This window comes from Perna viridis, chromosome 6 (assembly GCF_037379345.1).
Source record: "Perna viridis isolate PV_CMFRI_1.1 ecotype Kerala chromosome 6, ASM3737934v1, whole genome shotgun sequence".
NCBI lineage: Eukaryota > Metazoa > Mollusca > Bivalvia > Mytilida > Mytilidae > Perna > Perna viridis.
In genome coordinates, this window is record NC_142450.1 from 11,890,712 (window position 1) to 11,914,729 (window position 24,018).

General features: G+C 32.0%; 1 protein-coding gene across 5 annotated transcripts in view; it reads left to right on the forward strand.

The window, feature by feature from the left end:
• The window catches only part of LOC148613669 (cGMP-inhibited 3',5'-cyclic phosphodiesterase 3A-like), a 136,604-nt gene that overhangs the window by 19,285 nt on the left and 93,301 nt on the right, over window positions 1-24,018 (forward strand). Inside the window, exon 1 of one of the 5 annotated variants that reach the window (XM_088587152.1) lies at window positions 19,551-19,598. The exons of 3 other annotated variants lie outside the window; for them this stretch is intronic. In XM_088587152.1, the coding sequence (XP_088443278.1) occupies window positions 19,566-19,598 (33 nt within the window). In that variant the 5' untranslated portion in view covers window positions 19,551-19,565. Of the gene's footprint in view, window positions 1-19,550; window positions 19,599-21,419; window positions 21,483-24,018 lie in introns of those variants that run through there. One more of the 5 variants, XM_088587151.1, reaches the window with a different exon arrangement.

The window sequence follows — 24,018 nt, forward strand, 5'->3', positions numbered from 1 at the left end:
AACTAGTGGTCATTTCTAATAGAAAAAAAAAACTTCCCTAAGTGTAAGAGTATTGCAGATAGGTGGGATTTTGACATGCATGTTGAAGATATTTCAAAATTTTGCCTGATTTTTACTTACACTTGTATTTGGGAATTATTGGTACATAAATATGTAGGTGTACAAAATGTACTTTCTTTGATAACTGGCATGAATTGAATGAAAGATGAAAGAATTAACAGCAAAAAAGATGTCCAGTATAATAAACTTTGAATTTATAAATTTCGCTACTTCCTTAAAGTCTATTTGGAATTTAAAGGATAAAGGAGTAATACTTATTATAGAACACCGAAAAAATATACATGTACATGCCATGATTGTAAATTCTCTTGTTTTTTCTCCCTTAAGAGTTGGTTGTTTTAATCTTTGGTAATAAAAATCATTAGTCTTGTTTCCTGCTATCAGCAAAGAAAAAATGGGGTGTGTAGGTACATGTAGAAAAACTTTTTATTTTTCACACAAGGAAAAATTAGTTAATGGGAAAACAATCCAGAGTTTTATGATGCAATCCTCTTGTTAGTGTGTAGGTATATAGGTACATCAAAATTTATGGTTTTTATTGAAATTTACAAGTGGACAGAAACTCACTAATTTTATTTACATTTCAAGTTCTCTCGTCAGTTTGTTACATATTTCGCATGTACCAGATTCAAGTCGCTGGTCCATATTGTTGATGTCTGTATACAAGTACTCCTGTATGTTTTGGTTGCCTCCTTCAAAACCTTTGTAAACATCTCTATTACAGACAGAATAACACACCAATGATAAATCGGTGAACTGAATTTTGGTTTTTGTGATTTTTGGCAGCTTTTTAGCAACAGTCAATAACAAATAGCTTTGCACGAAAGAAAAATTAACTCATTGTATGTAATAATAGACACAAATTAATGTATGAGAATTGATAAAGAGCTATTTTCCTGTTAACGGCTGATAAAACATGTACCCATTTCAATATAAATTGGATTAAGGTTCTATTTTTGTTTTCATCATTGTTTGAATTGGTTATTAAGTTAGCCAGAGTATGGTAGATTGTTTTGTTTCTGTTACAAGGCAATAGATCATTTTTAAAGGAGTCTGAATTACAGATTGATTGATGGCTGATTTGTGCTAATTAAAATGCTTTTGTTTAAGTTGAGCCATTGAGTCCTATTGCCCTATTTTATCCCATCTCCAATAAAATTACATAAGGGATGCTGTTGGTATGTACCGGTAATACCCTTTTATCAAATATTTACTAGTAAAGGCTACAGTTTTGAAAATCTGATGAAGTCTAATAAAATGTATTGATCTATATCAATCATGGTGTCAATCATTGTGACATCATACCCCTTATCACAAAACTAACCTTTATTGCTGAACCTTTATCACACCCCTACTTCGATTCTCTACTGTTTTCAATTTGTGGGGTATCTAAGGCAGTTATACTGAAATAATAATCTATTTTTATGTATCATAAAGTGTATATTTCATATACATTGCACTATCTATTGCCTACCATATTACCGTTGCCTTTGGGTTATAGGCTGTCAAATTTATATTGATATCTCAAAATCTAATTAAAATTAAACCTATCAATTGTTCCATTCAGTCACTGCATGTATAGATTCTAACAACATTCCATTCTACTTTCTGTTCTGATGACTTCTGATCAGCCACTCAGATTTCATCTTTCATGGTTTTGAAAGCATTTTAACCGAGGATAATGAAAGGTCATCTGAACAGAATGGAGAATGGCCATCTATGCAGTGACTGAATGGAACAATGGATAGGTCTGATTTTAATTAATTTAATTAATATCTGTGGATGATATAGCATGTGATCCTGATTTTGGCATGTATACACCCTGGAATAGATATTCTTCAATGAGTATCTACTGTAATTGGCTTATACCTACATGTATTAGAACCCAGTCATTTGCAAGGTTTAAGGTCATGACCACTAAGTAAATAGCAAACATGGCCAGGGAATGCAACAATGTGTTTTCCTTGTTTAAATGTAGTGGTCATCTGTTATGACTTTAATGGAAACCAAGGGTATACAGTGTAGACTACTACTAATACAAGGCTTTAAGAGATACATTACTATTCAAAAACAATTAAATAAAAACAGTTAAATAATTCCTAACTCTCATAAATAGCTGTAGGATATATTGTTCTGTATAACTATGCAGGCAGTGATTAGAAAATGGAAATGACTGCAGACAGTATACTATATAAGACCATAAAGACTTCTACCTCTTGTTGAAAAGAATGACATGCTTATTTTGAAAAGCATTGGAATGATTGGAGTCATCTTATTGATGTTGTAAGATTGATTCTCTGCTTTGAAAGGTCATTAAAGTCATCCATGATTGCAGTTGTATAATTGACTACATGCTTTCAAGAATTACATGTGATTTAAGTTACTGATTAATTATTTGTACAATTACCATGATTACAAATAGAAGTATGCTAAGTACCACATGCCTGAACCCTTTTCTGTTTTTTAAAAAACACATGCATTTAGAACCTGAAAAAGATTTATTTATACACACCAGGCCATTCTGAGGATGAACAGTCTCAGGTTTGTTTATGTTGCTGATTGAGTATGCTTACATAGGGAGCAGATCTGAGAGCAAAATAGAGCTGTGTTTAGGATTTGTTGAAATTTAACATCGATTAGATATGGATGAAACTCTCAGCTGTTTCCAAGTGATCAGCTGGCTTGTCAAATTAAGAAATAATTTAATGTTAATGATGTTTATCTTATTAAATTGAGAGTCATTTCCGTTTTTTTTTTCTGTAGGTGATTACGCAACTGATGATTACTATGCAATGCATGAACCATACTTGTATGACTACATGTATCAAATCATGAAATCATGATTGTTTTTGCTTCTAACGGTAATTCTGTTGTAGAATTTCATTAGTGTGCCACCCACATGAAGCATACATGTACTGGTACAAAAATTTCTTGTGTGTAACAAACATAGAAAGTTAATAGAATATCTTTGCTGATTATGAGTGCATGTGTACAAATGTACCTGTAAGTGTTTATGCAAGTGCTCTCTTAGAACTAAGGTTCCTTCAGTACCAGTTTTCTATGTGTTTGTGTAACAAACATAGAAACAGAATATCAACCAGGATTACGTATAAATGTACATGTATGCAGGTTAACATGTACATGTAGGTGTTTGTGTATGTGCTCTATCTGACCCAAGTAAATGAACTGAAATTCCTAGGGTACCAGTTTTCTAAACCAGAAGGAACAAATCCTTTATTTTATTGGTTTCTGATTTTCTTTTAGTTAAGAGTCAAACCTGTCTCGGCGACTACCTGTATTCAGCAATATTCTGTATTAAAAGATTGTATGTAAGTTAACATGTATATAATAAAGTTTATCTCTGTTATGTATCGTCAGGTTTTGTACCCCTCCACTCCTTTTTAAAGGTCACTTAAGATAGGTTTGGCTGTATTAGGTTTTGAAAACTGAAGATTATCAACCAGTTTTCTCTAACAGTTTTCCAGTTATATACATGTATGTACATAATGAAATCCTGTCTTAGTAGGCTTAACAACTATGATGGCTATCTTTCTTGAAATATAAGGTGAATTATTAGGTTTCTCTCTTTTAGAATACTCCATTAGTAACTACTCTATGTAGGAAACAAGTATTGGACTTGTTACTATAAAACTTTAGATTAACTGGCAATAATATGTATAATTTTTTTTTCAGCTTTAAGAACATTTTTTTTGAAAGCCTTTTTCCTGGTCCCTGGTTCATAATTTTCATTTCCCAAAGAAAGTTGGTCAGATTAAGTATGTGTAATTCTAATATTTTTCAACACTCATCAAATTCACATTCAGTCTGCTCCACATCCACCCACATTTCAAGCATAATGTTCAATTTGTATCCATATTGAACAAATATTCCAAGGAGTTCCAGAGATGCAAAACCTAATTTGTCTACGAAGCTGGTCTGTAAATCACAGAAAATTATGAAACTTTATTATAAACGAGACAGAAAACTTCCTTGTTACTTTAGTACCACAAGTTCTTGCCTGTGGTTGATTTTTATTTTCTGTTTTTGGTTCATTATGTAATCCTGCATGTGAAAATCTAGTGGCCCCTCCTTTTCAGATCCATGTTGGAACTCTTAACCTAGATTGTTCTTTCAGAGTTTAGTTAACATTATTTGTATCAAGAGGTAATGATTCACTTTACAAAATTAAGATCATATGAAGTTAATTTGTAGATTCTCACCCCTGCCCGCCCCAACTCAAAAGGGCCAGCCCCAATTTTTTTTATTTTTGTTTTTTTTTATGGTGGTTCAAATTTTTGGTTTTCTTTTATGTCCGTATCTGTCACGACTCTACTTACACACAATACAATAGACTTCTGGTCAAAGACGAGTAACTTGGTGTATGTTTACAGAATATCTTGATATTTTTTGGCAAATCTCAGGACGGTTTTCGTTGTTAGTTGCATTATTAGGGGAATTAATGAAATAAAGCCTTGGTATGGCACAAACATAACTAAAAGTACACATTTCCAGGAGTTCTTCAACTTAAATTCATCAGTGAGAATAAGATTTTACAAATCTTGGAAAAATAAAAAATAAGATCCTCCTGCCACCCCATTTTTTAGTTGCTGGTGGATAAGAATCTACAAATTAACTTGATGTGGCTAAACAGTACCAGCCAGGGATTGAACCTAGGACCCTTGGCACTATAGGCCAAAGCTCAGCCAAATGAGCTGTACTGTGCTATTGGGCAAATGAAATGCAGTATTTTAATCTTCTACCTGTTAGAGGAAGCCACCCCTATGCATTTATATATTCAATTTGCACCTTTAATGTTGATTTTATCTATTTGATAGATTTTCACTTCCTGTTTCTCAGGAAAGTGAAATTTTGTGTTTCTCAGGAACGTGAAATTTTGCAAGAGAAAGTCATGTTATAATCTGTATTAAGAGTACATTCCGGTCAGAAAAATTCTATTTTATGGGTAAAAAGTTCAGTTGCAGTCTTTTGGTAATTGCATTGATTAACCCTTAATGGATGTGAAATACCTTTGTTGAAGCAAAGGGCATCACTGGATGGTGAAATTAGTGCAGGAGTGGTGAATTATTGTTTTCAATCACCCAAGGGACAGTGAGGTTTGCAAATACATTTTTGTATTCTTCATGCCCTGAAATTAAATGAAGCTTTTACTATATTTTATGTTATTGATTTTACTTGTTACCAGAGGTTGACCTTCAAGGGATTGACATACATTTGTCCATCAGAATTGCTTAAACACTCATAGCAATATTGAAAGTGCTGCTTTTGACTCTATCAATATAGATTTTTTTTTGGAGCTACAATTATGGAATAGCGCTATTACTGAGAACAATGACAATATCGCATCTACAAAAATGGGTTTTCTATAGCACATGTGAGCTGTTTGTCAATAGAGATCTCCTAGTAATTGATTTTTCCCTCTCAAGTTACCAATCTGTGAATGTTGCAATTGTATTTAATTAGCCTATTGTGAAATAAAACATGTGAAACATGCGATATTTGAAAGCATTTTCACTCTTATCTGCACAGCATTTTTTACCCTTCTAAAAGATCCTCATTTGATAGGAAAATCTTGTCATAAATCTACAGTACTATGAATGCATGCATTGTTATGCTTTACACCCTTTGGGGTCTAAATTGGCTTTAATTTGACACTGCACCATTAATGTACCATATTTGAATAAATTTGCCATCTAGTAAGTAGAAAGCTGTGTTGAAATTTTGTCCTGATATCAGATTATAGAAAGAAATTTTGGCTGTTGTGGGAAACTGAGAAACCAAATCTTCTCTGTTATATCTGATTTGCACTTTTTGATTTGTTTTTCTAGTGGGGTCAAATGCCAAAGGTTAACGGAATAAGTAGATAATCAGTTAATGCAAGGTTATAACTTAAGTTGTAGTAACCTGATATTTATACAATTTTCTACATGTTGTTATATATATTAATGGTACATGATTATGCATTGGTCCAATTTTGCAGGGTTTTCTCCTTGTTAAAAGCTGAAAATTATGTTGTATGTGTTGTAAAACTTTTGTTGATAAAATTGGGGTCAATTAAATCTCAGTTTTTAAATGCATTTTTCTACAATCAATCTTTTAATATGAAAATTTTTTTTGGTGTTGTTTCTGTAAGATATGGCTGTCAGTTCTTCGAATATCAACCCCCATGAAATGCTTTGATGTCAACATGTACAGATATGATTTATCTTCTACAAACATCATTCAAAGCCACATGTCAATAAATCTAACAGTCTTCTTCAAGGATCTTTAACAATATTTGACACATCTTGTCAAAATTCTTGGATGGAACTGTGAAAAGGTTCCTAAAAGATATACTGGAAACCAAAGTTCCGAATTATTGCTTTGAAATGGATCCATGATTAATTTGCATAGGGCATGGTTCAATGTCGCTCATTTCTAATTTACCAATTTTTCTCAGCAGTAGCTCTTGACTTGAATGACATAGCTGTCAATTCAGTCTAACGAAAGCCTATCATGTTTCAGAGTAATTTGTTATTTCATAAAGCTGATATGGTCTTCAGATTTCAAGGAGATTTTATGTTATTCAATTAGGAATCTAAGCTTAAATCTCAGGAATGGTCAAGCATATGTATGTGACATTTACACATTTATAGAAGTGATAAAAAAACCACCTTAAGCTGCAGAGATTGATTTATTTCTAGTCTACTAGTCACAAAGTGTGTTATTTAGGAATTTTTTGCTAGAAAACAAGCTCATTTACGCCGAAGCACGGCTTCTTGTCCAGTAGTCAGGCATTTGACATTTGATGAGTTTTGTGGTTCGTTTAAGAATTATGTAGCACTCCAGATAAGAATCATGCAAAATGTAATTCATTGTTGGAAAGCCTACATATTTTTATTTTTTATTTTTTGTTTTTAAAATGTTATATTAAATGGAAATTAACATGTGGCTTTTCATATAATCCTTGTTCTTAGGAGATTATATTATATAGAATGTGCAGTAGAATTCAAAATTAAGGGAGATAAATCTGTAAATGACACTAAAATAAAATAGAATCTGTTAGATTTTCAATATTGATTATCTCCTAAGAGCAGACAGATTTGAATGAGTAATTACACATTTCATAATATAGACCCATAAAACAACTTAATTACAAAAATAAAAATGTGTAGCCTTTTTTTGGGGGATGTATCACCTATTACAAAATTTGAATGATTCTTACAAAGACTACTACTTAAATAAAGAAGGATGGAGAAATTGTGGGAGTCACAAGAGTACACCAATTTTATGATTAGGGACTTGAGGCTATGTCTAGGAAATGCTATTGTGGTCATTTTCAGTCCAGAGATAATAAAAATGATAAGCATTAATAATTTGATGGTTGCCCGATCATACAAATGATTGATCAAAATCAGTGAAAAAAAAGGGGATTAATATACAGCCTCTATAGGCTTTGAATGCTTTTAGACAGAAACTCATTGTCATATAATTCCCTTCATTAGATGCTGATGGTTGCTTAATAAGTTTGTCAGTTGATCAAATTACAAGCCACAAAAGGGTATATGTTAAACTTTGTATACATGTATATGGTAAATTATGAACCTTAAAATTATTAATTGAAAATAATCTGTGAAAGTAAAATTATTTCTGTTTGCAATGTATGTATCTAATATTTGAGAATTTTTCTTTCTCTGAAAACAGTACAAATATAGTTAAATACGGTGAAACCTGTCTAAACCAAACACCTTTTGCTGACTTAAAGGCGGTAGATCTAGGGTAAGGGACATAACTCTTGAAATCACTGATATGTTTGTATCAAATTCAGTTTCCCCAAAGCCTTTCAAGCTTTCATTTGAAAAAGAGTGAAATCAATCCAAGTTACTTTCCAATGATTTGTAAGAGTTGTGCCCCTTACCCCAGGTCTACCTCATTAAAATTTGTGCCAAATAGACAGGTGTTCAGTTTATGCAGGTTAAAAATGTATTATAACTGAAATAAAAAGACTTTAAAAGTTTCTGATTTAGACAGGTTTTGGGGATTCCCCAGGGTTCAGTTCACAGGGGTTTCATTGAAGAAATAACCTCAGTCACATGGTGTACACTAAATAACCTGCTAAGTTATTTTAAAGTGTGCACCACAGCCAAGAAAATATAACAGTCATTCTTTATAATTGAATTTAAGTTCCAAAATTCAACGAGTAAATCATTCAAAAAGTTTGATGATGTCACAGTCTTTACAAAATTTGGTCTATGAAAGGATAAAAGAAATTCCTGATGCAATCCGAAACCGTGTTACTTCTGAAGTTAAATTATTTATTAGTAAATTGAATTATTACCATAAGGTGTAAAATTTCCAATGAAAAAAATATTAATTCATAATGAGGGAAATAAACATTCGATGGAATATACAAAATATACTTTGTGCTGTTCTTACAGGAAAAGTTGCATCCTGCCAAAATTTCCTGCTATGTTTTATACATGAATTTCCTAGCCTTTGAAACGCTGACAGTGACGTACATTGTTCATGTACATTGTACCTAATGTAGAGGTGAAAGGTCATTCCAGAACAATGTAGTCTTCTATAGGTGATTAGTGTCACTCTGTTGTGTCAATGTTCTGTGTTGGAAGTCTGTTTTTTGTGTATGGTAAGAGGTCATTTTGACTTCCAGCCAACAATATGAGGGAGTCAGAACTCATTGTACCTGGCCAATGACATATGCATTCACGCAGTTTTGCAGTTATCTGTATGTTTTAAAGCAATTAGTTCTGTCAGCAGTGCTTGAAACTTGTCAAATTATGAGGTTGAAATGGAAGCAAGAGAAAAACAATAGAAAAAAAATATGATTTTTTATAGAAGTATAAAGTACTGTAAATCAGTGACCTCTTGATGCATGGATACCAGTTTTGGATGGTTTGTCTTGACTAAATTTAGGTTTGAAACAGGCCAAAAAAAAATATGTCTGTTTCCTGCTATCCTACCTACCTTAGGTGTTTTGTTCATACCCTAAAGTAGTTTAAAGTTAAAGTCTAGATTGTTTCCCCATTAATTTAATGTAAAATGTTCTATTTTTTTTAAAGAAATAGAACAATTTCCTTATCTAATTTTTTTCTGGCTGGTAGCTGGAAACAAGACTATTTTTATTTTTGGCCTCAGATGAAATCAATGTATTAAAACTTAAAACCAAAAATAAATGGTAAAATTGATATCCTTGAATATCAACTAAGTATGTTCATAATTTAATGTGAAGTAGAAAGGTTATTGTTCTCAATTTTGAATGTTAATTTCATTCAGAAGGAAAATGCAGTCGATAACTTTTTAGGTTACTGTTAATATATTAATTTTCGAAGATTTCATCAAGTGACCATATTCCTGTGTTTTATCAAGTGACCATATTTGCGGGTATTAATTTTTGTGGATTGAAAAAAAATGGTAAGTCTTGTATAGTGTTAAAAATCATTTTCGCGGGTACTATTTTTCACGCATTTACATTCACTGCGAAAGTAGCAGAAATTAATACTTTATTATTTAATGGATTGAGTATTTTTAAAGGTACATGTACATCAAGTCCATAATAAAAACAAAAAGTTAATAGCAAAAAAAGCTGCATTTTAATAAATACAGCTGTGCTTGTATGAAATGATCCAAATATGCTCTAGGCTTGTTTACAATCCAACTTTGAAAAAAAAAACTTAGTTGAATGTTTCTGCTTTTGCGTAGTTATAATTCGGCATCATTGAAGGATGAAGCTTTGGGGGTATTTCAAAGAAAATGAGTGACAAGCTCATTAAACTGTCCTTAACTCCTCCGTATATTCCACTAATTATAAGACTCTGAGAACCTAGATACAGGCAAAACAAATCAACAACAACCATACCTTTGCCAGGAGTTCATTTTGAAATCTTGATGAAAGGTACAACCTAATTATGCCTCTTTATCAGCAGAAATTCTGATATGATACAGGATTTCTGATAATTATCTAAGTGAATGAAAATTCCTCAAACTTTTCTTTTTTTCTTTGTCAGAAGGTAAATAACCAATAATCTACATTATCCGAGCTCTTCTTTTTAGAGATAACATTCTTTCACAAGTTATACTGCATTGATATTTTCTGCGTAGAAAAGTCACGGTTTTTGGCAGGTAAACAAGATTCGACTGGGTATGAAGGAGATTTCAACCTCTATAAAGATCAATGCACTATGGTACAAATGACATCCAATTACACTACAGTATGGTGGATGTTACAATTTTCACAGTGGACACAATTTTATGATAAAATGGGTTTTCTTATTTAAAAACTGTAATAGTTTAATGCTAGAAAAGGTATCTTTGTGTTAAATTTCTTGAATTTAGCCTGTTTTCTTCTTTTTTTCCAGGCAATGGAACCTTCTTTTTTATTGGAAAGTAATTATTTTGAGCAAATTTTGGCCTAAGTGCACAAATTATAGTTCTGATCCCCGCTTTATAAGATTGATTTGTACCTTCAAGATTTCAGCATCTACAGATATTCTTTATCTCTGACTGTCTTACAGATGGATTTGAAATGGTGCTGTATACATGTAAATGGTGCTGTGTACATGTAAATAGTGTTCTATTTACATTAACACTTTACTGGTGCTGTATACATGTAACTTGTGCTGTATACATTTAACTGGTGCTATATACATGTAACTGGTGCTGTATACATTCATTTAACTGGTGCTGTATAAATAAATCTGGTGCTGTGTACATGTAAATAGTGCTGTATGCATGTTCATTTTACTGGTGCTGTATACATGTACATTTAGCTGGTGCTGTATACATGTTTATTTTACTAGTGCTGTATACATGTTCATTTTACTGGTGCTGTATACATTGAACTGGTGCTGTGTATATGTTCATTTTACTAGTGCTGTATACATGTTCATTTTCCTGGTGCTGTATACATGTACATTTTACTAGTGCTGTATACATATTCATTTTACTGGTGCTGTATACATTGAACTGGTGCTGTATACATGTACATTTTGCTAGTGCTGTATACATGTTCATTTTACTGGTGCTGTATACATTTAACTGGTGCTGTATGCATGTTCATTTTACTAGTGCTGTGTACATGTTCATTTTATTGGTGCTGTATACATGTTCATTTTACTAGTGCTGTATAAATGTTCATTTTACTAGTGCTGTATACATGTAGTGCTGTTTAAATGTATCTGGTGCTGTGTATATATACTGCAAGTATTCTTTACCTGCCATATGTATGGTGTAACTGTATCTATAGGAGGATGGTATACTTGTTTGACTATAAACAATTAGTAAACAGCACTAGAGATTTTCATGACCTCTTCATGGTGGAGTCTTAAATGTTATATATACAGAATTAGGGAAAGTAATTGAGATGACACATTAAGTAGTTGTGTTTCTGTCAGACAGGGTACTTTATAGGCTCCATACAGTGTGATATTCTGGTAGTAGATTAAGTATATGTACTTTCTCATAGATATGGAGTTAAAATATTCAAATTAATGCAGTCTTGGTCATTGGGTCATTTGCATTTTTACCGTATTTCAAATTTGTTAACAGTTGAATTGATAGATTTAAATTCTTCAAGTTTGTGTCTTTAGAGGTTGCATCATGTACATGAAATAAGAAAAGAAAAGGTTTTTATTATATGTAGATCTCCTTGTCTCTGTCTGCATGTCTGTCTACAGAATCTTATTCTATCATGTCTCTAATATGCTAGTGACTACATGATACATTTACCAGTTTTAAGTATCAAAGGTTTTTTCAGTTTTAAAAGAAGAGGCAGCCATGATTTTTTTATTTGAAATGAAAAAAAATTGCATAATAAATGTAGTCTCTCTATGGAAATTACTGAATGAAACAGTTTCTAGTTGCTGATAGATGATATTAAACTGACCACTAACAACTTAACAAGGTGAGAATTCTGATTTATTGGCACCGTAGCAGGAATTTTCTCATTATAAATAATCCTAGTGAAAGAGATAACAAGGGAAGCTGATGTCCACCAGAGATAATTGATCTCATTGTCCGTAATTGAGAATAATTTTCATTATTAAAGGTGTTGGTTTCTCCTGATAACAGGTAATTGCTATGCCTTAAGGTTACTGGCAAATGCAAGGTTGGCTTATTTTGCAGTAGAATATAGCCAGGTCTGGAAAAAAAATGTTGCTCAGTTATACACTAGAATGTAATCAATAAGGAAAAAAAATGTTGCTGTGTTTTGCACTAGAGTATAGCCAATAATGAAAAATTTTGCACTTGAATATGCAAACTGTACTTAAAAATGTGTGCTAGAAAATAGCCAATACAAAACATTGTTGCTATGTTGTGCACTAGAATTTGGACAATAATGAAAAACAATGGAGGGTTTTCAAAGTGTGGGAAAGCCATAAGAAGCATTAAAAGACACAGACAAGGACATGCTACATGACCAATCCACACACAACAATGCAAATACAAACAGGGAAATCATGTTACTGGTCAAACTGTTTATTGAAACAATTTCTTTCCCATCATTTACAGACAGAGCTTAAGATTAAGTTAGTTTTTGTGGAGGTCATCTTTGATGAACTTAAGTAATTGTAATTATATTGGAGAGTCTGAAGTATACATGAATCCTGTGAAATAAGTACTCAAAGGTCATTGGAAGGTCATGATTTAAAAGAATTGTATGGATATTTCTACACAGAGGCCTGTTCTGAAAACCAGCAAGAAAATGATTCTATGCCTGTACTTGGTTTGATCTTCTTGTTACGACTTAATTTGAATACAATATTCTGGACTTTCTCCATGGACGGGAATGATTTAAATGACAATGTGAAGTCTTTAGTGGCATTGAGAGTACTGTGTTCTAATGCTGTTTGACAGCTTTGTGTTCAACTATACCCATTCTACCAGCCAGTTGCTATACTACTAATTAGTATAACTTTGATGCTGCTAATTTGCCCCTATTGTGAAGATTGTAATATCATTATACCTAATCATTAGCTTTTCTTGCTGAAATGGAACAGAAGTAAACAGTGTGTGGAAGATATTGTGATAAGGTGGAAATAAAAACTAATATTGCTGAGTGTTGTTGGATATAATGACAGTTCCATTTAAGTGTGGTAATGACAGATTTCGTCACAATTAGGTGTATATGTAGTTCAAGGTGAAATGCCTTATCACTTTATACATGTAAGTAGGAACAGCTATTACATCAAGGTCATCCATTTTTGAAGTGGTTGATTAATTATCCTTGAGTGGCAGAACCATGAAGGTTAGAAAAAAAATGAGTACTAGGTGTTACAGCAAGTTAAATAGTTAGTTTCAGGTGATAGAGTTCACCCACTGATGTTTGATTGACCATTACCTGATGATTTAAATTTTCCATTATCAGTTATTTATGTTTGATGGAAAGTCAGATGTTCAGTTAAATACCTGTTAGGTATTGGTCAATGTTTCAAGGGAAGACCAACTCTATTCCTTGAAGTTACATGTTTTACTTGCTATAAAACTTGCCTTTTTTCATATATCTAAGGTAGCAAACTGATGTATGGTTTAGTTAGTGGCAGGTACCCTGTAATATTTATTTGCTACACAAAGTTATATGTATATGTAAGGTTGATTAATGATTATTTTATTTCTATTTAAGACCTTTTCATGCATCATTCCCTCATTTACTGTAAACTGGTATTTTTCATGAAGGTGCAACTTTTGTATCTTCATGTGTTTATAAATGGTACATGCACATAGAAATAACTTTTATTTCAAGATTACAGCCATTTAGGAGACTAAAATGCCATGCTTGATCTTATTCACAAAATTGACTTAAGTGAAAATTAGGCTGAAAAAAAGGAAGTCTTGTTTCCTGCTACCTGCAAGAAAAAAATAGTGTAGGTAGGTAGATAGGGAAATTATTTTATTTTTCAAAAGCATTTTACATTGAACAAATGGGGGAAACAATCTTGACTTGAGCCAACATGATCTTAAATGTTTAGGGTAGGCATAGAAAACTCGGGTAATTAAGGTAACAGGAACAGACATTATTTTTTTCCTCTACCATTTGAAAGTATTTTGAGGCAGATCCATTGAAGGGGCATGAATCCCCATGCTTAAAAGGTTGATTTTATAGAAAAACTAAATCACTATAGCAGGTCTCTTTTTAGGCCACTCAATGGCAATCGCCCCTTAATGACAATCACCCCTTTTTTCTCTCTTAAGAAAAATATCTGAATCTGCCACTTTTACTGAAGAGTAACTGATGAAATATGGGTAATTTTTCACAGTTGTTAATCATTCACCTATTTATTCTCCTTCAGATTTTAACACATTGCAAGTAATGATTATTGAGCTTAGATGAAGCATCTTCTATTTCTAATTAAAAATAAACCTCCTCTGGTGAAAATATAGCATTAAGTAGATTTGGGTTCATAGGCCAGATTTTTTAGGGGCAATAATCTTTTTTGAACCATAATTAACACTCTGATAGATAAACTTTATACAAAAACCTGGAGGTCTTATCTTTCCTTGCCAAACTATAAAAAATCCCATGAAAATTTCCTGAAAGGTCAGGCCTTAAAAAACACTAGGCAGCAGTGATGATTATCCCAATACTTGGGTAGAGTTTGTTTTTTTCTACTTGTCATTATTGAATGCATTTTAATTGCAGACAGTCTGAAAAGTTACTAACTTGATAGTGTTTTAAATTTTTGTAAATATAGTCATGGAACAGTTCTACATGAAATTAACATTCCAACAACAATTGTCTGCTTTCTTCTCTTTTCAAAGCCTTTCACTTTATTTTCAGACAGTTTCTTATGCAATTTAGATCATGATTATAGGCCAATACTTTACCCCAGGCATTTTTTTATAAAAAAAATGAATCTGAGCTCAGACAGTTTTTAAAGTAGTTTACAGATCACATTATCTATTTTCTTAAGATTTTTAAACAAAGAAACAGATCATGCCAGCTATTTAACTTGGGCTGTATTGGGCTGTAGGTAGCTTTATGAACAGGTGCTCTCAGACAAAGCCGGCTATTTACATTTACTTGTACTCAAGGTAGCTCCTCAAACAGGTGCAAACAGTAGGGATTACTTTTACACTTTATTAATCAAATATTTATGTTGAATTAATGATTAGCAGATTGAGATACTTTGTGCTAATGACATGTTCTTTACTGGGATGATGCCCATTTCATCTACGTCACAACTCGTGTTCTAATTATGTTGGCATCTTGTAAGTTTTTTGCAAGTCACTAATTGTTAGAGAAATTTCCTGGTTAAAGATGATGAAAGTTCCATATGCTGGGTGGTACTTATGTCAATGTTTGATGTTTAACTGTCTTTTACAAGTCTGTCTGTCTGTTCTTGAAGATGAAAATTTTATCCAGCAGACTGCTCAGTGATTAGCCAGCAACAGATTGTTTTGGCTTAAGACAAGTCAATTAACTGGCTATTTAAATCTCACTACCTACTACAATGCACTGATTCAGTAAATTTCATTCAAATTGACAATGTGAGTCTGTATGTTTGTTTAAGTCATGTGAATTTATATGAAAACTTATTTCTACCATATAAATGATAAGGATGTACAATTTTGACTTTTTGTGGATTGAACCTGAAGATAAATTATGTCTTAATGTACATCTTTATGTGCAAACCCCAATGTCACATTTTTATTGGAACTGTGCTGATTCAGTGGCATCCTTTCAAATAGTAAACGTGGATGAAGTCACATACTTGGGGCACCTTAAGATTATATTTCATTGGATTCCCAATACGTCAAAATGCTGCACCTGTTTTTTGATTCTGATTATTTGGTAGAATTTTACATGATTTGGTGTGAGCATGGTCACGTACAAATGCTTTGTGAATTTGCTATAATTTAGCTTATCGAGTATAAAATGGTATAAAATGTTTTTTTTTATCCTTTATTCCGTTACGGTTGAATTTATTTTGGCATTTAAGTGTTGATCATGTATAGGCTTTCAGAGGTTGGTAGTTTACCAAATTGATTGGTCTTATATATAAAGCCATATGGCTCATATTTAAAATGTATTTATTTCTCTAAATTCACTTTTTCAATTGAATAGCTGATAACACAAGAAAAAAGAGTTTTTTGAATTTTCCTAAATTCAGAACTTAAGTCTAACTTTGTTTTATAGCGAGTACAATAGTTAATTTTAAGAATGGATTTGGACTTCCTTTGATTGAAGGACCAATACCTGATGTTTTCTTTATGTTATTATACTGATAGTTAACAAGGAGATTAAAAATTTCTGTTGTAAACCATTTTGGCCTGAATGAGGGATAGTCAATGAGCGTGCTCAATATAAACTTCTGTGCAGAAAATTCCTTTTTTCTACCTAGTCCTTACCTTGTGGAAGTTTATATTTACCATGCTCATTGACAAAACACCAAATAAGTTTTTTTTCAATCTATGTCTGGTAGAAGTTTTAAATCTTGTCAATTTTCAAAGGAAGATCCAAGTCTGTTCCCTGAAGTTTACTATTTGACTGGCTGTAAGTGGAGACAATAGCATGATATTGATGAAACAGTTCTAACATTTTTTAGGCTTAAAAAATGTTTCTGAGCTTAATTTGATTAAAGAAATAGAGTACTTTTCTTCTTTTGCATGGCTTGCTGTTCATGAAAGGCTTCTTGTACTGTTACAAGAACTCTTTAAAATATATTAATGTACTTTTGTATTTAGATATTCCAGATCCATTAGTTACACATTAAACAACTTTTTTTTGTGGTCAATTAAGAAAAAAAGCCATTTAGTCTGCTTTTTCTTGGAGTAATTCTTGATAAAGAAAATATTTTAGAGCTTTGGTATCTAAATGTAAATGTATTTGAGGAAACATCTTGCCAGAAGCAAGCCAACAGACTTGCATGTTTTTGGCTGTTGAATATTGAATTGATACCTGTTAATAATGAAAACAGAGTAAGTTAGTATGTGTCTCATTGTAAAAGCTTTCTTGAGTTCATAGAACAGTTTTATGGTTGTCATCATAAACTTGTTGATGGTTATGATGTATCCATCTGCACCAGGAGAACTAATTTGTTCATCAAGTCATAGTTTTCCCTTTTCTTGTTCATCTACCTAGCACGTGACATTTTATGAGCAAACCACCAGGTGTTTCTAGAAAAAGCAGAGGACACCTATCCCACCGGTGCACCTTGTCCATGCTCCCAGTTTTTAATGGAGTCTGGGTTGCTTATTTCTTTTTGTTTTGGTTATTTTATGTTCTTTGTTGTGGGTGTCTATTTCCCCTGCTTATTTCTTATCCTTGGAACATACTCTTTTAATTACTGCTCTAGTATTGGTGTCCTTTATCACTCTTTTATAGAAATTTTTGGTGTTGGTGTAGTTTTTCACTGCATTAATTTTTCAGCCACAAAATATCTGGAAGAATGAATCTCCATGCTCCCCCAAAAAATCCTTGTTTAATTTATTAAAGATTTTTAAGAGGGAGTCCATGAAAAACCAGGCAGTGGGTGGCACATGACAAAATGGTTAAAAAAAAAGTTTTTTTATTTCATATCACAAATGCATCCTTTTCAAAGTTGAATGTTATTTTTTGATTAACTGCAAGGATTAAAGAGAAATAAATCACATAGACAGCATTGAAATTCATTGAAAAAAGGGAGATAACTCTTTAGTTTGAGCAAAATTTGGTTGCTTTGTCAGGGAACTTAAAATTCATTTTCTGAGCCATCCATCGTTGTTTTCAAACAAACTTTATACTATTCGATACACATTATATATATATATATTACATTGGAACAAAAAAATCATTGGGATACAATTTAACCTGTGTCACCCAAATCATAGAATCCGCCTGATTTTTACATGGACCACTGCTTACGATGTTTCACAACTTAACTACGCCCACTCAAAATATTTTGCACAGCAAATTGAAAATAAACCTTAAAAAACCAACATTTCTGTAGAAGCATTTAGTATCAGGTTACCATATCCTAAGCCATATTTAATGCTGGTCATTGACATATTTATGTTTTAACATGTGCTGTTACCCAGGGGTTAAGCTGCTTTGTTTTACTGTCATGTAACGTGGCTGCTTAAGGCTTGTTTCTTAGAATTTTTCATGTAATGACTGCAATATTCTTCTTTATGGCTCATAGAGGAAATGGAGTTCATTGACACATTGATCTTAAAGGGGAAAATGGGTATTATTATTTGAGAATTGATAGAAGTTGCTCTTTGTTTGTAATTGTTGAACAAGTTATGTCACAGTTGGGTCAGTTCAATTTTTAGGATGCAAAAATACCAATTATATAAATATTGCATATTTTGGTATGCTATTAATGTATTTCAAGGTGTAATCTCTCATTTGCAGTATTATAGAACCAAATGTATGGAAAGTTCAAGATTCACATATATATATATATACAAGAAAAATTAAATAAGAAAAAATAAATAGAAATATGAAGCCATTAGTCCAGCACTAAGTTGTAACTTACTATGAAAGAGAAAGATGATGTAGAACATTGGAGTAGTTTTTATTACTCAAATAAAATAATGATCTACTCAGTAAATGTCTTTTATTAACTACTCAATTACCCATAGCTCAAATTGCTTAAGCATTAAGGAGGTAGACCTCGGGTAAGGGACATAACTTATGAAGTCAGTGATATGTTTGTATCATATTCAATTTCACCAAAGGCTATCAAGCTTTTATTTGATACAGAATGAAATTAATCTAAGTTACTTTGATGCTTACTTGACATTGATGTAAAATGCTGAATACAAACGTTCCAATGATTTTTTAAGAGTTGGATGGACTTAAGGAGGTAGACTTAAGGTAAGGGACTCAACTCTTACAAATCACTGGAAAGGTATTCTGCATTTTATATCAATCTCATGTAAGCATCAAAGTAACTAGATTTATTTCATTTTGTATCAAATAAAAGCTTGAAAGGCTTTGGTGAAATTGAATATGATACAAACATATTACTGATTTAAAGAGTTATGTCCCTTACCCTTGATCTACCTCTTTAAGTGTTTATGTATTTGTCACAAATAGGTTGTTTTTGGGCTTCATACATCTGAAACCTAGGAAACTTTTCAGGATCATATTGAGACTGTAAATACTTGATAATGTATTATACTATTTTGATTCAACAAATTTAACAAAATCAACTGATATTGAAAAGACATTAATTTTTTTCTGGACAATTTTTTTTTGAAATCAGATATAAACATCAAATTCTAGCAGCAACAGGGGACACATAGTGGCATTGTGTATCAGTTTTGGGTTTCATTGAGTGTGACATTTGTTATTTCTGTACCTGAATTTAAACACAGGGGGCCAGCTGTTCACATGATACCAATAACTGCATCCATATCTGGATTCTATTATGTTGTAAAAATATGAAGTTTACACCATATGTCTTTAGGATTTCTATGTAAAATTTTGTGGTATATTGTTGATCTTTTATTTTTGTGCAATTCAATGGCGCAGCAACTATTTATTGCTGTTCTGTTTTTAGACAATGTGGCAATGGTGCTACATGTACATGTACAAGGTAGAGGCTGATTAATGTAGATCCATATTTAGAATATTTAATGCTGATAAAAGTAGGAATTGACATATCATATGAATCATAATCTATAAATATTATGGAAAATATTAATAAAGTATATTTTCTATTTATTTATTTGAGGGCATACAATGTATGTTCAAATTTTACCTAAAATAAGAGATTTAGATAAGCTTTATGTGCATAGCTAGCTGTGTTCAAATGCATATATGTACAATTATAGGATAAATTTATACCATCAAAAGCTTTTGATCCCATTATTTGATAATTTATTATTTTAATAGTAATGATAAGATTTATTATTAAAACAAATGTTGATATATGAAAGGTGTCTGTAACAGGAATACCAGTGATCGATTTGGCAAAAAGTTGTAACATACATTATGTACATGTAGCAGAGGAATGTATTGGGCTGACATTTTCATCCCAGTGGGGTTGTTGTCTCTTTGACATACAAACCATACCTATTCTCATTATTATTGTATATCTTAGAGAGTCATTTTGACCTTACTAGACTGACCTAGATTTTAAGGGACATTTGTTTTTGTGTATGAAATTGACATTGGTTCTGTCTGGACCTTAGACTTGCTGCAACTCCCTCTTTATTATAAATCTATGTAATTCACCTTTCTGATATTGAATGCTTCTACTTCTACTAACTGCTGTGAAAGAGTAGATATACATGCTGCCAATAAACATTTTTAATTTATTCTTCAATTTTAATAGAGGGACTTGTAGCAAACGTACCTTGTTTTATGATACAGTTGCATTATGATGCTTGGTCTCGAGAAATTCTGCTATATTTCGGGAATGGATAACTGGTAAGTATTTCTGCAATTAAGTTAATGTAGGAAGGGTTGTAACATGTTTTGCAAATTTCTGCAAATTTGAGATGGTTGTATCAGGTAAATGCTCTTCAATTTCCTTTAATGTGAATTGAACTAATGAAATTTTAATATCAGATTCCTTCATTTTTCATGTTTAAATCACTACTAAGGCTGTATGTATGATAGAGGGAGCAAGTATGACCATGTGCATCAATATAGCTATTTTGTGATTAAAACTTTAGGGATGTCAATAGAAACTGCCAACCAGCAAATTTGGACAGCTCAGTGTTCTAGGATTCCTATTTCCCATTACCTGGGGGAAGTGAAATTTGGGTCAGGCAAAGTTAGGTACTTAGTGACACTTTCCTGTGGCAAGTTGAAAACTTCATATGCTGTAAGGATTTGTTTTGTTAGTCATTGACTGTGGGAAAGTCAATTTTATATGGATATTTCCCCAAGGAAACCTCAATTTCTGAAAATTCCTAGAACACTGCTGAGCTACTTACTCAACTTTTCATAGCTATCCTATTTTCAAGAGGGTGAACTCTTGTAAAGTTTTCATCATTTTACCTGTTACCTTTTCTGTTTTTTCCCTGCTGTTTAAAATACCACTGACATCCCTGTGAAAAATAATAAGCACTGAAAGTTTGCATACTTCATAAATACAATTGTATGTGCAGTGCAAAAGGTATAGCTAAAAATAAGTGTGTCATAGTTTTGTATAGCTACCTAATTTAGATGCTTGTTTATTGTTTATTGTTCACTATAAAAGAAGAAGCATGTGAAGAACATCTGACACCTTATAGTATTGATAAAAATGAATAAAATGCAGTTTGACAATTACTCTTTGCAATAAGAAAGATAAAGATCGTTGGAATTGTATAATCTTGTTATAACACATGGTTGTTCCTTTTTTATATGAGTATTTATTCTGATTGTGGAAGTTGGACGGCATTTTCTTCTGCATGCTTGTTTTTGACGAAGATTGCTCATGATGGGTACAAGTGATGGCTGCAACATTAACTTGCTTGATTGTGACAAGGTAGAGTTTATATGTTCTTGACAAGTTATAGACCTGAACGAATTTTGGGTTGTAAAAGCAAAATTCTACATACTGTACAATAAATGTGAAATTTACTTGAAGTGTAAGTTTTTATAATAATCAGGGAAAATAAGAAAAGTCAGAAACATGCATGTCAAAAACCCAGGGATCTGACAATATAATTTTGCTCAAGGATGCTTTCTTTATTTAAAAAAAAGACCATTATTTGATCTTTGCTCAGAAAATTTTCATTTTAATTTTAGAAAAATGAGGTTTCTGACAGATTTATATGCCTTTGAAATGTTTATTTTCAGTGCATTTCAATGAAATTATAACTCAAAATGATCAGGAAAATCTTGTCTTTTTTCCCTTAAATCTGATGGTGCAAATAGTCTAATAAGACTTTCAAAATGGCGGTTTTTTTCATGCCATGTTTCACGCCTGTACCATAAACAGAAGGCCAGGGTTGATCTTAGGGGTAGTGATTAAATAGTTCTAGTAAGAGTGGTTGAAAGGGGGCCAGAAACTAAAATTTTCGTTTTGTTTAAAATATCAAATATTACTATTTTTAACTGGAGTCAAAATTCAGGGCTGCACCACGCTTAAATGCTGTGTACATACTATCCAAACTGTTCAGAGTTTGACCTCTGTGGTCATAATCAGTTGTATCTTGTGGAGCATTTTATTACCATTTTAAGTTTGTTTGGGTAAAGTTAATTTTTTTCATTGAAACTGGAGTTCAATCATTAAACTTTGTACACATGTTCATTTTGTGATTTTAATGCTTGATGCCATTTAGGAGAAGCTGAGCATCAAGTTTATATTTGACAAAAAAGTTATTTTTTCTGCTGCACCCCTTATTTATTTATAGCCTAAATATAGCCTAAAATCTTATGGCAAATGTACTAACAGACAGCCAGACCCAAATTTTGTAAAATATGGTTTAAAAAAAAAATTTTGATATGTGATGTGCATGCATGTTTTTGTATGATATGAACCTGATTATGTTAACTGGTAAGTCAGATGTGCAAGTTCTGTAGCTTTATTTAATTATTCCAGAACTATGTTATAGCCTATATTTATAAGACCTTTATAAATGTCTTTATAGAAATTATGGTTGATTACTGTATAATATTAACAAATGTAACAATTTATGAATGGGCTTTCTGCCTGAATTCATCTTGCAAACCTGTAGAACAAAGAAGTGTGATGTCGTAAGAATAATGAACATGTGTTGTACATTTATACTAATCACTCCAGCGAACAAGAAAATTATGTCGTACATTACCATACATAGTTGTAATACATTTATATTACTGTTAACTAGTTGTTTTAAGGGAGGAACTTTGCTGTGGGTCAGGAGATCAATGACTGCCTTTTAATCACTCCTCGTACAAGGTACTGAGCTTGTAAAACTTGCAGGTGCGTGAGGTGCATATGTTACTTCCTCTTGGCTGCAAATATGAACTTTGCACAACTTCATGTGTTAACTTTAGCAAATTGATTAAACCATACATTTTTGTTTCGCTGACTAATCACGTTTACTTATTTTATTATTATTTTTTTTATAAAAGATGATGCTTCTACATTTTGTAGTACAACTATACTCCAGTATTAGGTAGTTATGAAGTATAAACGTATTACAATTTTAGTACTCTATTTTAGAAATGACCATACAATTTTTTCTTACAATTTATCAGCAGAATAATTTTTTTTTAAAGAATATTTAAGAAATTTTTATTTTTTTACTTCAAAGAAATATTAAAACTTGGCCCAAGGTACTTATTTGCAGTGTGTTTCATAGAAATATTATTCACTTTTTGCAGTCAAATGTAGTATTTTCTCATAAATCTTATAGAACAAAATGATAGAAATACTATGTTTAAGTGTGTTGTTTCTTATGCCTGAAATAAATACCTTTGTTTCCATTAACACAAACTGACCCTGAACTTTTGTGCCTACCCGAAAGTTTTTTTGGTCATTTTTTGACAAGTACTATTAACATTTGAATCATGGTGTCTCCCAAACAAACCAGTTGAAAACTTTTGGAAAAGTACAAAATTTTTTCCTGCCTACCAACCCTAGTTTTTTAGAGCATGTTAGCCATAACACAGGTATTTTTTTTCTTTGCCTATATAACATTAAAGTCTTTAAATATTTTTTTTTTAAATTCCTTCTTTTGAGTGCATAAAGTAAAATAGAACAACCTTATGACCCTCCTCCTCAAAGGCATCCTTTATGACCTTTGAACTGTAAGTAAATGTCCTTGTGAGTCACTGGTCACCCTTGGTATAATGAAATTGAAGTGCAAGTGAATGGTCTATATTGAATTTCCTTGTCGTGGCTAATATAGATAAGATGATGGTTTATTTCATTAGTAGAATCTATTCACACAATCAATATGGTGGTCAATGGAGAAAGTCAAAGCTTGTCAATGGGATTTGTTCCTTAATGCATCTTAGGACAAAAACATACCAGATTTAATTATATCTGTGAATAGCTAGCTCTCTGGTGCTAACCCATAATTGATTGTGTC